Raw genomic sequence first — 13855 nt, 5'->3', positions numbered from 1 at the left:
TTTTCAGGAGGATGGGTTTTATTTCGTCGGGGCCGGGGGCTTTGGAATTTTTTAGTCGCTTGATGTGCGACAGGACTTCGTCGGGGGAGGTTTCATTGCTGAGGTCGTCGTCGGGTAGTACGGGTAAGTTAGGTGGGTTTTCGCGGAAATTGTGTACTTCTTGGGAGATTTTTTGGAAGAATTTTTGGTTGAAGTTGGGGTTTTGTGGGGTTGTGTGGATTGACTGAAGTGTTTCCGCGAATAGGTTGGCTTGGTCTTGGGGGGAGGTTAGGAATGTACCGTTGTGTTTAAGATAGTGTGTTTTTTGTGTTTTTTGTCCGGTTATTGCTTTGAACGTGTTCCAGTACTGTTTTCCGTCTCTGTAGTCTAATTTCGCGCACGCATTAGACCATTGTTCCTCGCGGTACTGGTTAATGTCGCGTCTGATTTGGGCGTTAAGGCGGTTGAAGTGTGTTTTAATGAATGGGTCTCGGGTTCTGACAAATGTTCGAAAGAGTTTGCGTTTGAGTTTTATTAGTTTTAGGATTCTCTGAGGGAGCGGGCGTTTGTGTTTGGTGATGTGTTTTATTTGTATTGACGTGTGTTTTGCTGTCGAAATTGTGTCGGTTAGAAGTGAGACTTGGTGGTCGATTATTTCCGGATCGCGGGTTGGATTAAATTGTGGGAGATTTTGTGTGATGAAGTTTTTGAATTTTTGCCAATCGGCGTGTTTATAGTCGAAAATAGGTACATAGGTCGGGGGTGGAGGGGGAGCAGGTTGGAGGATTTGTGTTATTAGTGGTTGGTGGGGTGAGGTAGCCGTTGTGCCGATGGTGCAGGTGGGGTTGATTAGGGGAATTAGAGATTCGGTGATGAGAATGTGGTCGATAATAGAAGAGCCACGGTGGTTTATGAAAGTGGGCTGGCGATTAATTGTGCGGTAGATGGGGAGATTGAGGAGATTGTTGGTCAGTGTGATGCCGTTCCTATTGGAATAGTGGTCGCCGAAGTCTTTGTGTCTTGCATTGAAGTCACCGAGAAGGATGGCGTTTGGAAGATTGGAGAAGTATTGGAGCAGCGGAATTGACAGGTTTTCAGACGGGGGATTGTAGTAGGAGATGATGGTTATTGACAAGTTGTTGATTAATACGTTTGCGGCTGTGGCTTCGAGGTTTGCGAGATTATCCGGTAGAATATGTGGGGTGGAAGGAATTTTGGATAAGATTAGTAGTGCTGTACCTCGAGCATTCTGCATGGTGGAGGGGCGATAATAGGTGGTGAAATTGTTTATTTTTATTTGGCGGGATGTTTTGGTTTCCGACAGGGCTAGGATTTGAATTTTGTCGGTTTCGATGAAATTTTTTAGGGCATGATATTTTCGATTTATACCGTCGATGTTTAGGGCGGAAATGTTGATGTGGGGATGATTAGGGGGGTCCTGCATGGCACTGGGCATTAGGTGGGGGGGAGGGGTTGTGGCGGCGCGCTGACTGGGGTCGTCAGCGCGCCGCGGAACGTTTGTTTGGTCGAAGCTATTCATTGAATGTGAAGTGAAGCCTGTTGCCAGATGGGTTAATGGTGGTTCGCAGATTCAGGAATGACGAGGATGTCTTTTCGATGGTTTTTTGGATTTGTTGGCGTTGGAGTGGGAATAGGTCCATCAGGACGAGAGTTAGGTAGGCTACCAATTGCCTGGGGTGGGTTATGCTTGGATCAGCGGAGGAGACTTCTTCTGGAGATTCGGTGGGGTCGGCGAAATTTGCCGGGGGATCGATGATGTGCATGGGCACGATGGGGGTGTCTTCGGAGATGGCGAAGTCCTTATAATTGGGGCACTTCAGGGACCACGCTGGGTGGTTACCCTTGCAGAATGGGCATTGGGGGTCGGTGGAAGGGCATTTGCCGGGGGCGTGGGTGTTGGGGCATGTGGGGCAGATTGGACGGTTGGGGCAGCTGGTGTTTTCGTGCCCTCGCTGAAAACAGCGAGAGCATTGGACTGGGGTTGGAGCGGAGGTGTGCGAGCGTTCGCACTCGTGGTGGCGGCCGAAGAGGGTTATTCCCTGGCTGAGGAGGGTGTCGATTGTGATTGTATCAGAGGAGGTGACTCTGATAAGAGTTGTGAACTTATTTGTTTTCATGGATTTGATGCGCCAGATTTGGCGGAAGTTCAGGTTGAGCCTCTGGAGCTCGGAGCTGACGTCGTTTTCGTTGGTTCCGAGGTCAACGGAGCGGATTACTATGGAGAAGACTGTGGGTTTTCTTTCGGAGGGGGGGCGGGGCATTCGAGGTTGGTTGAGCGGAATTAGCTCGATGTTGTTCGCATTTACTGCGGTTTTGAGTTGTTGAGCCAGGTTTGATGGTGGTTGCTCATTCAGGATTAGGAGAGCGGTTCGGTTTGGGTTGACGATTAACGTCTGGATCTTTTTCACGTTTAGCTGAACAACTAAAAGCGAATAGAAAGCCTTTTGAGTGGCGAAGTTTTGGGGGATGTTTTTTAAATGGAATTTGAATTTCTGGAGTTGAGACGACTCGGAGGCGGAGGAGGAGGAGGCGGCGGAGCGGGCGGCGGAGGAGGCAGCGGAAGTGGAGGTGTGAGTCATGGTTGACTCTGTTGGGGTTGGTGAATTTCGTGCGGGAGAATTTGATAAATCTGGATTTGACTCACCGTTTGATGATGTGTCCTGGGTCCTGGGCTGGTTTTCTTTCGGCTTCTTCTTGGTCGATGTGTTCGTCGCAGACGAGCTGGGACGGCGTGATCGGAGCGTTCGGTCCGACATGTTGCCGGGTCGATGCGTAGATCGAGAATGTCCGACGGGCTCGCGGCGAACCTTATATAACGTTCACCGCTACAAAGTCGCTCTCTGCGCGTGTCTATTGGTCGAGCGGGACCAGAAATGGGCGTAGCTCGGGAACGTTATAAAACGACGCCGAATTTCGTAATTTTCGCAGTTCCCTTACGAACACCGTTCTGAATCCACGTCGCTCGCAAGCTTCTTCGAAGATATTCCAAGATGACCGGTAGAGGAAAAGGAGGCAAAGGCTTGGGAAAAGGTGGCGCGAAACGTCATCGCAAAGTCCTGCGCGACAACATCCAGGGCATAACGAAACCGGCCATCAGAAGATTGGCCCGTCGCGGCGGTGTGAAACGTATCTCCGGGTTGATCTACGAAGAAACCAGAGGCGTCCTCAAGGTGTTCCTCGAGAACGTGATCCGTGACGCCGTCACCTACACCGAACACGCCAAACGTAAGACCGTCACCGCCATGGACGTCGTCTACGCTTTGAAACGTCAAGGACGCACCCTCTACGGTTTCGGCGGTTAATTTTTTGCAATAGCAAGAAATTTAATCGTCGCTGATTTTGATTCTTTGACTTTTCCGTATATACGCCACGACAACAAACGAGATCGGAGAAAAAAAAAAAACGGTTCTTTTCAGAACCACAAAATTTTTCTAACGAATAAAAAATTTCGCTTACTATATGTCGAGAATAAATAATGAATGAATGAATGAATGAATGAATGAATGGTTGGTTGTGTTGGTTTTTTTTAAAGAAATAATAATGACGATATAAAATGGAAAAAGGAAAAAAATTAAATTAAAATCACGTATTTTTAAACGTTTGCAGTAAAATTCACGAGAAGTGACAGAGAGAAAGCTTAAAAATGAACGAACAATAAGAAAAAAATTAACGTTTTCGAATCGAAAAACGATATCGTGTCATATAAAGTACTTTTCTTTCTTTCTATTATTTTTTTTTGTTTGTTTTCCATTAAGATAAGTTTGCGAGCATTTAATCGTTTGAAAAAAATTAGTGGCCCTGAGAAGGGCCGATGATGTGGGTTGTTGTTTTTCTTTTTTTTTCTCGGTAAAGCGGTCGTCCGTCCGGTCCGTTTCTTTAAAAAAAATGAAAAGAGTTTAAGGCTTCTTTTCGGTCTTCTTGGGCAAGAGGACCGCCTGGATGTTGGGCAGAACGCCGCCTTGGGCGATCGTCACTCCGGAAAGGAGCTTGTTCAACTCTTCGTCGTTCCTGATCGCCAACTGCAAATGTCTGGGAATGATCCTGGTCTTCTTGTTGTCTCTGGCGGCGTTTCCTGCCAACTCGAGAACTTCGGCGGCCAGATATTCCATGACGGCGGCGAGGTAGACGGGAGCTCCGGCACCGACGCGTTCGGCGTAGTTTCCTTTACGGAGGAGACGATGGATCCTGCCGACGGGGAACTGAAGACCGGCACGGCTCGAACGGGACTTCGCCTTTCCCTTGACTTTTCCTCCCTTTCCACGTCCTGACATTTTCTTTAATTTTCTTGCGAAAAACGAAATATAAACAAGAAGAGCGAGCGACGAGCGGCGACGACACACGTAATCGACTGCTGCGTTATTCGGTTATGTATCGGACCGGCGGTCGCGGCTTAGGCTTTATACCCTCCGTGCGGTCGGTTCAGTTCGGCGCATAGGAAGGCTAGGACGAATGGGCGTGGCCTGAGTCGGTAGACGGTCCGTTATAAAAGTAGTCGCACGCGGGGTGATATTTTTATTCGTTCGTCGAGAACCGAGCGTAGCGTTGCGTTCTGTTCTGTTCTGTTAAACTCTTATCGAATATTCGAAGATGCCACCCAAGACTAGCGGTAAAGCCGCCAAGAAGGCCGGAAAGGCCCAAAAGAACATTTCGAAGAGCGACAAGAAGAAGAAGCGCAGGAGGAAGGAGAGCTACGCTATCTACATCTACAAGGTGTTGAAACAAGTACATCCCGACACCGGTATCTCGAGCAAGGCGATGTCCATCATGAACAGTTTCGTGAACGACATCTTCGAACGTATCGCCGCCGAAGCTTCCCGCCTCGCCCACTACAACAAACGTTCGACCATCACCAGCAGGGAGATTCAGACCGCCGTACGTCTCCTCTTGCCCGGTGAATTGGCCAAGCACGCCGTCTCCGAAGGTACCAAAGCCGTCACCAAGTACACCAGCTCCAAGTAGAATGATTTTGTTATCATTTCTGTCGTCGTCCGTCGTCCATCTTTCCGGAAAAAAAAAAAAAACAACAACAACAACAAACAAATCGGTTCTTTTCAGAACCACAAATCGCATTCCTTACAAATAAGAGATTAACGAACCTCGAGAATGTTTCTTTCCCCTTTATTATTATTCGATTATTAAATGAACGAATAAAATGATACTTTTCGTTTCGGGGTGTGCGATGTTTAAATTCCGTCCGCGTCGTACGTACGTACGATCGATTTCGGTTAGAGGTTTTCGAAATGAAACTATGTTAAAAAACAGCGATATATTTTTATCGATCGATTTTTATACGATATGTAAATAAGTCAGGTCACGGGAACGTACTTGTTTTTTTTTTCTTTCTTTTTTTCCCCCCGCCGCAAGAAGGAATTTATATTATTTATTTCTTCATAACGAAGCGCTGTGCTCTCTACGATCGATTTTATCAGGAAATCATAAGATCGAGAAGAAAACGGTCGCGTTTTTTATCATTATTTTAATACTAGAATTACGAAACTGATGCAAATCTATACTGGCCGTCTGTTCGAGGAACTCGCGTACGATAAATAACGCATGTTCCTAACAAAACGGCCGTTTTTTTGCATTTTCACGATCGAGCGTGAATAAATTTCAAATTAAAAGATATTTAATCATCGATTCGTTTCTTTTCGAGTCTTCCTGAATGATTCTGATCTCGTTGTCCATGTACGGCGTTCGTTTATAAGTTCTCGTCGTGCTTTAAATTTTATTTTATCGTCGCAGACATAAATATCCATTATTTTATAAACCTAGTAGAGTGTCGTTACGCGACACCTCGATCTGATCTGGACTTGTAAATTTTTTTTTGGACTTAAAAAAAAAAAAAAAAAAAAAAAAAAAAGAATAAGGGGGGTGTTCGCGATAGGGCAAAACAAAAACAAAAAATCGGTCGGGAGAAGGGAGCGGAGTGTTTGAAAATTTGGGGTCGAAGGACGCGAGTGGAAAATCTTAGCGACTAACTTAAATTCTAAATTAAAAACTAGCTTAACAACTTACGATTTACTATAATAACACATCGTTTTTTTACTAAAAACTAAAGTTTAACAAAAAGAAGAAGACAACGGCACGCGGTGTTCCCAAGCGGTCACCCATCCAAGTACTGACCGCGCCCGACGTTGCTTAACTTCGGTGATCGGACGAGAACCGGTGCTATCAACGTGGTATGGCCGTTGCCTGATGATAAGGGTAAAAAATGAGTAGAAATGGATCCGAGAAGTCGAAACGTCGAAGCAAAAGTGCCAAGATCCGACGAACGAACATCAAAGATCGAGGAGCGCAGCACAGCGCAGCGGTCTGCAACACAAAATACAAAACAAACAAACAAACAAGCACATCACGCACGTACAACTAACAGACGAATGCCACCGACAGGATAGGGAAAGGACGACAAGACCGACAAAGAGACGAACCAGGCACATAAGGCACAATCACGGCGGACGTAGGTAAAAACAAACCATAAACCATCTTCGTCCGCCGGATTAATTACCCTACCGCCACCTGGCCACCTGTGTGTGAATGTAATCGTAAATATAGGTAAAAAACAAGTCCTGGACAACATATATATAAATATAACCCAAAAAGCAGCATTTGCAATATTTTACAAACAACCGCCGTCATAAATTCGCCGTATCTCGATGGTTCATGAATGCTTTGAAAAACACTTGCCTTGATAATATAATAATGAAAGTGTAAGTGAATTGAATTAAAAAATAATAGTTGAAAGATGTTAAAATAGTTCGAAGTTCGTTCGTCTGTAAACAATAATAGATTAAATAAACTCCATAGAATGTAGTCTTTCAGATCTTCGAAAGAAGAAGGAAAAAAAAAAAAAGAAAATAAAACTATGAAAAGCGGCCACAGGAAAGACAGAAAACGTATCGCACGTGAATCGAAGAAAGAATTTTCGTTCGCCGTCGGTGCGGTGCTGCGGGTTTCCGCGCTCGATCCCGGCTCGAAAACGACACTCGAAACGAAGAAACTTTTGGAAAAATCCGCAAGGAAATTTTCGTCAGACGTGCAATTTCGATCGTCGATCGATCTCGTACGGAAAAAAATAAAAAAAATCCGAATTTCCTCGTCGTTTCGAGGTACGAGGAAACGACGAGACCGAATCATCTCGTCGCGCCTTCGACATGGAAATTTTTAATGTTCCCATCCTCGTACCGAGACGAGACCGCCACCGGAGGACGGCCGAAAGTCCGTTCCGTCGTTTTCGTTCGACGATCTACGTCGAAGGAGCCCCCCGTGCCCCAGGAGATCGTCGAAATCGGAAGAGTCGCTTCGAAGCGGTGACGATTTTGACCGTACCTTGCCTCTTTCGGAGGCGTTTTTTGACGAGAAAACGTCTTCCGATCGTCCCCGAGGGTGTAAAAAACCGGAAAGCATGGACGGAGGCTCACCTCGTCGAAGCGTCGTCACGGTGGCGGCGACGACGGACGTCGGAGCGTCGACGTCCACCTTCGGTACGTTGTTCGACTTTTGACAAGGTCTTCTTCGAGCGAGCGTCCGGACGGACGCCCTGCCGATTCGCCGATTCCCGCTTCGTCGAAAAATACTCGAATAAACGTCGAGGAAGGTCTGAGGCCGTGTTTCGTCCGTCTAACGACAAGGAGGCGGTGGTGACGGCGAAAAGAGAACGATGTCATCACCCGAAAGTCGAGCGCGAGGCCGCCGATTTCGAGCGAATTCCGTCAAAGTCGCGCGTTTAGTTTACAGTCCGCTTGGTTTACGTCGGGGACACTTAGACGTCGTTTTCGCCACAGTTTCGATCTACGCATCGTCCAGGAAGGATGTCTTCCGGACCTCGTAAGCTTAGAAGCAATTCCACTGTGACCAGGGCCCCGCCGACGAAGCCATCCGCTACGTCACGCCGCGCCCCAACCCAAGCCTCAGGACCAGCATCCCCGGCAGCCACCGCCGAAGACGCAGCAGCCACCGCCGCAGCCATAGCCATGGCAGCCGCCTCCACGGCAGCTACAGCAGCCGCAGCAGCCCCCACGATGCCTCCGACACCAACAAAACCAGGTGGGTCAAACCCCAATTATTTGCTTGCCCTCTCAAATGGTAACAAACCAACAAAATCCCCGACCCACTCCGCATCGTCGTCACCAACATCATCCGCAACGTCTACCCCATCTACTTCGGGCCGTTCCTCGGCCGACACATCAGCAACCCTCCGCTCCACGTCATCCAACCCCGAACTCTTCAAGTACACAGTACAAAACATTCCGCAAGCCTTCGCCACACAAAAAAAATTCTTTGACGTCCTAACCACCCACCTACTCCTAAATGACATTGACACCCTCAAAGTTAATTATAACAAATCCTGCCTTCTGATAACCCGAAACGAAATCCCAGCATCTTTCGAAAACCGCCTCCGAGTGGCCACTTCGGACGCTCGCATTTCAATCAAACCCATCAATCGCCCCAAGAAAATCCAAAACCCAGCAAAAAAGTCTCCCCTATTTTCAATCGTCATTAAAGACGTAGACCATGACATTGAAGAGCGCGACATTCTAATAAGCGCCCCCCACCTCAAAGTCCACAAAATGTGGCGAATCATTTCCAGAAAAACCAATAAACCCACCCCCCTCATCAGACTAATCTCCGACGATGTAATAACCATCGACTCACTCCTGACCGACGGCATTGTTCTCTTCGGCCGTCTCCACAGGTGCGAACCTTCCAATGCACCACCACCAACCCCCGTCCAATGCGCCAAATGCTTCACGCTGGGACACCAAGCTTCCGAGTGTTCCCAGAAACCCATTTGCCCCCGCTGCACTGGAACCCATGCGCCCAACAAATGCCCCAAGGAAGACCCAGAATGCCCCTTCTGCAAAGGCCCCCATCCCGCATGGTCAAGAAAATGCCCCGAATTCCACAAATTAACCGTCACAGACGAGACACAAACCCTCCCGACGATCATCATCGATCCACCGACGGAATTCGCCGACCCCGTCGACGTAACCGACGAAGCCCCAGAAGAAATCAACCTGTCCCAAGTTCATGCGAAAGCCCTCATCGCTTTCGTCACCAAAACCCTCTTTGACCTGCTCCCTCTGAACAGACCCAAAACCCAACAAGCCATTCAGGACGCTTCCTTAGCAATTTTCAACTTGAAGACCCGAATAAATCATTCGGGTCGGCTCATCCATTTCACCTTTGATGCGTAATGGGTAGCACAACCAACGTGCATGTTTTCCCCACCCCGCCGCACGCTGGGCCCCCGGCCCAACGTGCGGCACCCACACCCCCAATTCCTCAGCCCCACAACCCCCCCCACGCCGCTGCCAATCTACATTTCATTAATATAGCCACAGCCAACATCGACAACGCAAGACACAAAATGCATGCCCTCAAAAACTTCATCGAAACAGACAATATCCAAGTCCTCGGCCTAACCGAAACCAAAACTAAACGGGAAATAAAAATCCCACGCTTCACCACTTATCACAGACCCTCAATCATGAATAACGCACGAGGCACAGCTCTAATAATCTCAAACAAAATTCCATCCACCCGGCATGATCTACCACCAAATCTTGCAAACCTCGAAGCTATTGCCGTAAATGTCCTAATTGCCAACATTTCTATTACAATAATATGCCATTACAATCCGCCCCAAGAAGCCCTCTCATCCCTCCTCTTCGAATACGCTTCACATCTCCCAAACGCCATACTAATGGGCGACTTCAACTCCAGGCATATTGACTTCGGCGATACCTCCACGAACTCAAACGGCAGAAAGCTAGTCAATTATCTAACAAACTTCCCCATTTATCGCCTTGAAAACAGGCACCCCACCTTCATCAGCCATAAAGGTCAATCGATAATCGACCACATAATCATCTCCGAAACACTGACCCCCAAATTCAACCTACAATGTCAGATTGGAACAACGGTCACCTCCCCACACCTACCACTAACAGCCCAACTTTTACTTCCCGCCCCACAGCCACCAGCAACCTACATAACCATAGACGACATCAAACACGCCGACTGGGCAAAATACAAACAACACATTTCCGAAAACCTGCCACCGATCAACATAACTCGCGACACACACGAAATTGACCGACAGATCACACTACTCACAGACACCATCACAGCCGCCAAAGAACTCGCTATCCCGCGTAAACACATCCCGAAAAACAAACGGCCACTGCCTACGCGAATCCTAAATCTAATAAAACAAAAACGCCAGATCTACCGAGAAATCACGCGCACACGTAACCCACAACTCAAAACACACTTTAACCGCTTAAATGCCCAAATAAGACGCGATATAAATCAATTCCGGGAAGAACAGTGGTCGAACACCTGCGCAAAACTAGACTACCGAAACGGAAAACAATATTGGGACAAATTTAAACTACTCACCGGACAAAAAACACAAACCACCACACACCTAATACAAAATAACACTTTCCTATCCACCCCCGAAGACAAGAGCAACGCCTTCGCTCAAACTCTCCAACAAATACACGAAATCTCATTAGACCCCAACTTCAACCACGATTTTTTCAACCTTGTGTCCGAAGAAGTGCAAGACTTCCGCGACCAGCCCTTCCATCCCTTAGCCCTCCTCAACATGCACGTTCCCGACAATAACGAAGACTTAACCGACGACATCTCCCTCCAAGAAGTCGAATCCCGCATCAAATGCCTCAAAAATTCCAAAGCCCCAGGACCAGATCAAATCAAGGCGATATTTCTAAAAAACCTTCCGCCAACAGCCCTTCAAGCTCTGGCCAACATCTACAATTCCTGTCTCAACGCCTCATACTTCCCGACTTCATGGAAACAAGCCTCCACAATCATGATCCCCAAACCCGGAAAAGACCCCCACAACCCACTCTCCTATCGCCCAATTTCACTATTAAATATCTCGGGCAAAATATTCGAAAAAATCCTCACCAACCGTCTAACTTACTTCCTAGAAACAAACAACATAATCCCTCAGCAACAATTCGGATTTCGCTCGCAACGCTCTACATTGAACCCTATTCTAGAGCTCCATACCGATTCTACCCGATTCGCCAACCTCAAAGAATGCACAATCGCCGTCTTTCTGGACATAGAACGTGCATTCGACAAGGTCTGGCATGATGGTTTAATCTATAAACTCATCAAACTCCAAATAAACCCAAAATTCATCATTCTTCTAGACTCGTTCCTACACAACCGCTCCTGCAGAGTCAAAGTACAAAACTTCCATTCACAACCTGTAAACATTCGAGCCGGGGTCCCCCAAGGCTCCGCGCTCTCACCTATACTGTACTCCATTTACTGCAGTGACTTTCCAATTACAGATACGCCCAGAACGAAGACGAGGATGTTCGCCGACGACACCGCGTTCTGGACGTCCCACCGAGACCCCGAACGAGCCACCTCCACCATACAGGAAGCACTCCGGCGATATGAAACGTGGGCCAACAACTGGCGAGTCAAACCCAACGCCCTGAAATCCCAATCCATATGCATGACCTACCCTGGTGCAACCTCGAAACGCTACAAATTCCAACACTCGCGACTAACATTGCATGACGAACAAATACCAAAACACAAAACAGTCCGATATTTGGGCATCACCTTCTCCGAAAACTGTTCCCTGATCCCAGACCTCGAAAACTCCCTCAAAAAAATCCGAAACCGTTCCAACCTCCTTTACCTAATCCGAGGCCGCATCCGCGGCTGTAACCCCGAAACCATCAAATACACCTACAACTCCTTCATACGCCCAATTATCGACTACCGGGCAACACTCTACGCGACACTCCCAAACAGAGCCATACACAGACTAACCACATGCGAACGCAAAATCCTACGTCGGGCATACAGACTCCACCCCAGATATCCATCCGAACACGTCTACCAACGCACAAAAGCAACCCCCATCCGAGACCGACTAAAAACACTTCAACAAAAATACGTCAAAAGAACACTCACCAGTAACAACACCATAGCCATAGAAAACCTACACACATCATACAAATACCCAGCCGCGAATAACAGACTCCTACACCGCCTGCCGCGCGTCCCCAAAAACAAATTTAAACACGCACCCACCGCCCTCCTGGAAACCCTTTACCCCGACCTCCCGCAGGCTCTCCAGGAGCTTGTAGACCACACACCCATATCGCTGCGAGGACGCTGACGCTGCCGTCCCCGCCCCGCCATCGACACCACCCCTCCACCTACAGCCCCACGACCCACTTGAACCCAGACCTGGACAAGGACAACCGACGACGACGACGACAACGAAAACCCCCTTTTCTCTTTCAGCCACCACCAACACCCCAGGACCAGGACCAAGTTCAAGAAAAGAAGACGACAACACGAAGACAACAATTAGCCATAAGAATTAGAATGAAATGTATATTTATTTAAGCACAAAACTGTAAACAAACCTACTATTGTTAGTAATAAGATAATTAATAACCCCTTTATATTGTAACTAAGCCCAGCGCTGAAAAGGCCCTAAGCCTCAGCAGCGCCCCCAAGTATTGTAAATATCTTAAGGTTCAAATTGTAACATATAATTGCTTGAATAAATGTATTTTGATTGATTGATTCGTTTTCGCCACTATTCAAATTCGATCGTGCGACCGATAACCATCGACTTTTTTTAATAACAAAAACAATCAGTTGTTCGGTAAAATGGCAGACGTAGAAAATCAAACAGCTTCCGCCGCGGTGACAGCTTCGGCCGCCGCCTCCTCCGCCGGAACGCCTCACGCCAAGAAGGAAAAGAAAGCGAAGAATCCCAGGAGCAAACCTTCCCATCCGCCGACTTCGGAGATGGTGACCAACGCCATCAAAGGTTTGAAAGAACGCGGCGGATCGTCCCTCCAGGCCATCAAAAAATTCGTCGCCGCCAACTACAAGGTCGACGCCGAAAAAGTTGCTCCGTTCATCAAGAAATACCTGAAAGGCGCCGTCGCTTCCGGTTCCCTCGTCCAGACGAAAGGCAAAGGTGCTTCCGGTTCTTTCAAGTTGGCCTCCACGACCGCCGGCGGTGCCAAAGCCGCCGCCTCCGCCGCCGAAAGGAAGAGGAAATCCGGCGCCGGCAGGACGAAGAAAGCCGCGATAGGCGCGGGAAAACGCGCTTCCGCCGGAGCCGCCGCCGCCGCCGGCGAGAAGGCGGCTTCTAAGGTTTCGAAGAAGACCGCGCCGAAAGCGAAAAAGGCCGCCGCCGAAAAGAAGACCGCTTCCGTGGCCAAAGCGAAGAAGGCCGCCGCCGCCGCTGCCAGCGCCTCCGCCGCAGAGAAGAAGGCCGCCGCCGCCGCTGCCGCCAGAGCGGCGTCGAAGGCGAAATCTCCTTCGAAAGCGAAAAGATCTAACAAGGCCGGACCCACGAAGAAACCGAAAGCTCCGAAACCCAAGTCCACCAAGGCCGTCTCCGCCAAAGCGAAGAAAGCCGCTTCTCCGAAAAGAAAAAAGTGAGCGTTCGAAGAAGATGATGACGACGACGTCGTTGTTGTTGTTTCCCGGCGGTGCTCCGATCGTACATATCGACGAAGGGGCACGCATAAATGGCCCTTTTCAGGGCCACAAATTTTTTTCAAACGAATTAAAATTTTCGCTCGACCATATAAATCGAATAATGAATGAAAGAAAGAAAGAAAGAAAGAAAGAAATAAATGATTGATAAGATTGATTTGAATGAATGAATGAATGAATTTGCATGCCTTAATTTTAATTTTTTATCTTTTATTTAAGTTTTCGAACGATTCGATTCTCGAAAAAGTTGCTTAATTTTTTATTCGTTAGGAAAAATATTGAGGTTCTGAAAAGAACCGATTTTTTTGTCTCTTTCGAAAAGAGAACTGAC

General features: G+C 47.9%; 4 protein-coding genes and 1 non-coding gene across 5 annotated transcripts; 3 read left to right on the top strand and 2 right to left on the bottom strand.

Annotated features, from left to right (window-relative positions):
• Nucleotides 1–1605: 1605 nt before the first annotated feature.
• Nucleotides 1606–4271, bottom strand: LOC135135737 (histone H2A-like). The gene is made up of 2 exons (XM_064064859.1): nt 3909–4271; nt 1606–1761 (listed from the first exon to the last, which is right to left on the bottom strand). Exons 1-2 carry the CDS (start codon nt 4269–4271, stop codon nt 1693–1695), a joined length of 432 nt encoding a protein of 143 aa, XP_063920929.1. The 3' UTR covers nt 1606–1692.
• LOC135135748 (histone H4) lies at nt 2991–3479 on the top strand. The gene has a single exon (XM_064064870.1). The coding sequence runs from the start codon at nt 2991–2993 to the stop codon at nt 3300–3302; it is 312 nt and encodes a 103-aa protein (XP_063920940.1). The 3' UTR covers nt 3303–3479.
• Nucleotides 4272–4587: 316 nt separating the features above from the next.
• On the top strand, nt 4588–4978 carry LOC135135877 (histone H2B). The gene has a single exon (XM_064064997.1). The coding sequence runs from the start codon at nt 4588–4590 to the stop codon at nt 4957–4959; it is 372 nt and encodes a 123-aa protein (XP_063921067.1). The 3' UTR covers nt 4960–4978.
• Nucleotides 4979–6074: 1096 nt separating this feature from the next.
• LOC135135978 (5S ribosomal RNA) lies at nt 6075–6193 on the bottom strand. Its single transcript, XR_010281662.1, has one exon. It is a non-coding gene; the product is annotated as a 5S ribosomal RNA (ribosomal RNA).
• Nucleotides 6194–12681: 6488 nt separating this feature from the next.
• LOC135135948 (late histone H1-like) lies at nt 12682–13467 on the top strand. Its single transcript, XM_064065077.1, has one exon. It carries the CDS (start codon nt 12682–12684, stop codon nt 13465–13467), a length of 786 nt encoding a protein of 261 aa, XP_063921147.1.
• The last annotated feature ends 388 nt before the right edge of the window (nt 13468–13855 follow it).

Source organism: Zophobas morio, unplaced genomic scaffold (genome assembly GCF_036711695.1).
Source record: "Zophobas morio isolate AGI-343-1 ecotype UQ-CSIRO unplaced genomic scaffold, CSIRO_AGI_Zmor_V1 ptg000025l, whole genome shotgun sequence".
In the NCBI taxonomy this organism is placed as follows: Eukaryota; Metazoa; Arthropoda; class Insecta; order Coleoptera; family Tenebrionidae; genus Zophobas; species Zophobas morio.
Note: the sequence above shows the minus strand (reverse complement) of the source record. Positions and strands in the feature narration are given on the sequence as shown.

What these genes read in the sequence shown, in the direction of transcription:
- LOC135135748 (XM_064064870.1), top strand. Translation starts at nt 2,991, where the DNA reads ATGACCGGTAGAGGAAAAGGAGGCAAAGGCTTGGGAAAAGGTGGCGCG.
- LOC135135877 (XM_064064997.1), top strand. Translation starts at nt 4,588, where the DNA reads ATGCCACCCAAGACTAGCGGTAAAGCCGCCAAGAAGGCCGGAAAGGCC.
- LOC135135737 (XM_064064859.1), bottom strand. Translation starts at nt 4,271, where the DNA reads ATGTCAGGACGTGGAAAGGGAGGAAAAGTCAAGGGAAAGGCGAAGTCC. An exon ending in TCTTGCCCAAGAAGACCGAA is followed by an intron (nt 1,762 to 3,908) that starts AAGAAGCCTTAA and finishes CATCGTGCCCAT; the next exon opens with GCACATCATCGATCCCCCGG.
- LOC135135948 (XM_064065077.1), top strand. Translation starts at nt 12,682, where the DNA reads ATGGCAGACGTAGAAAATCAAACAGCTTCCGCCGCGGTGACAGCTTCG.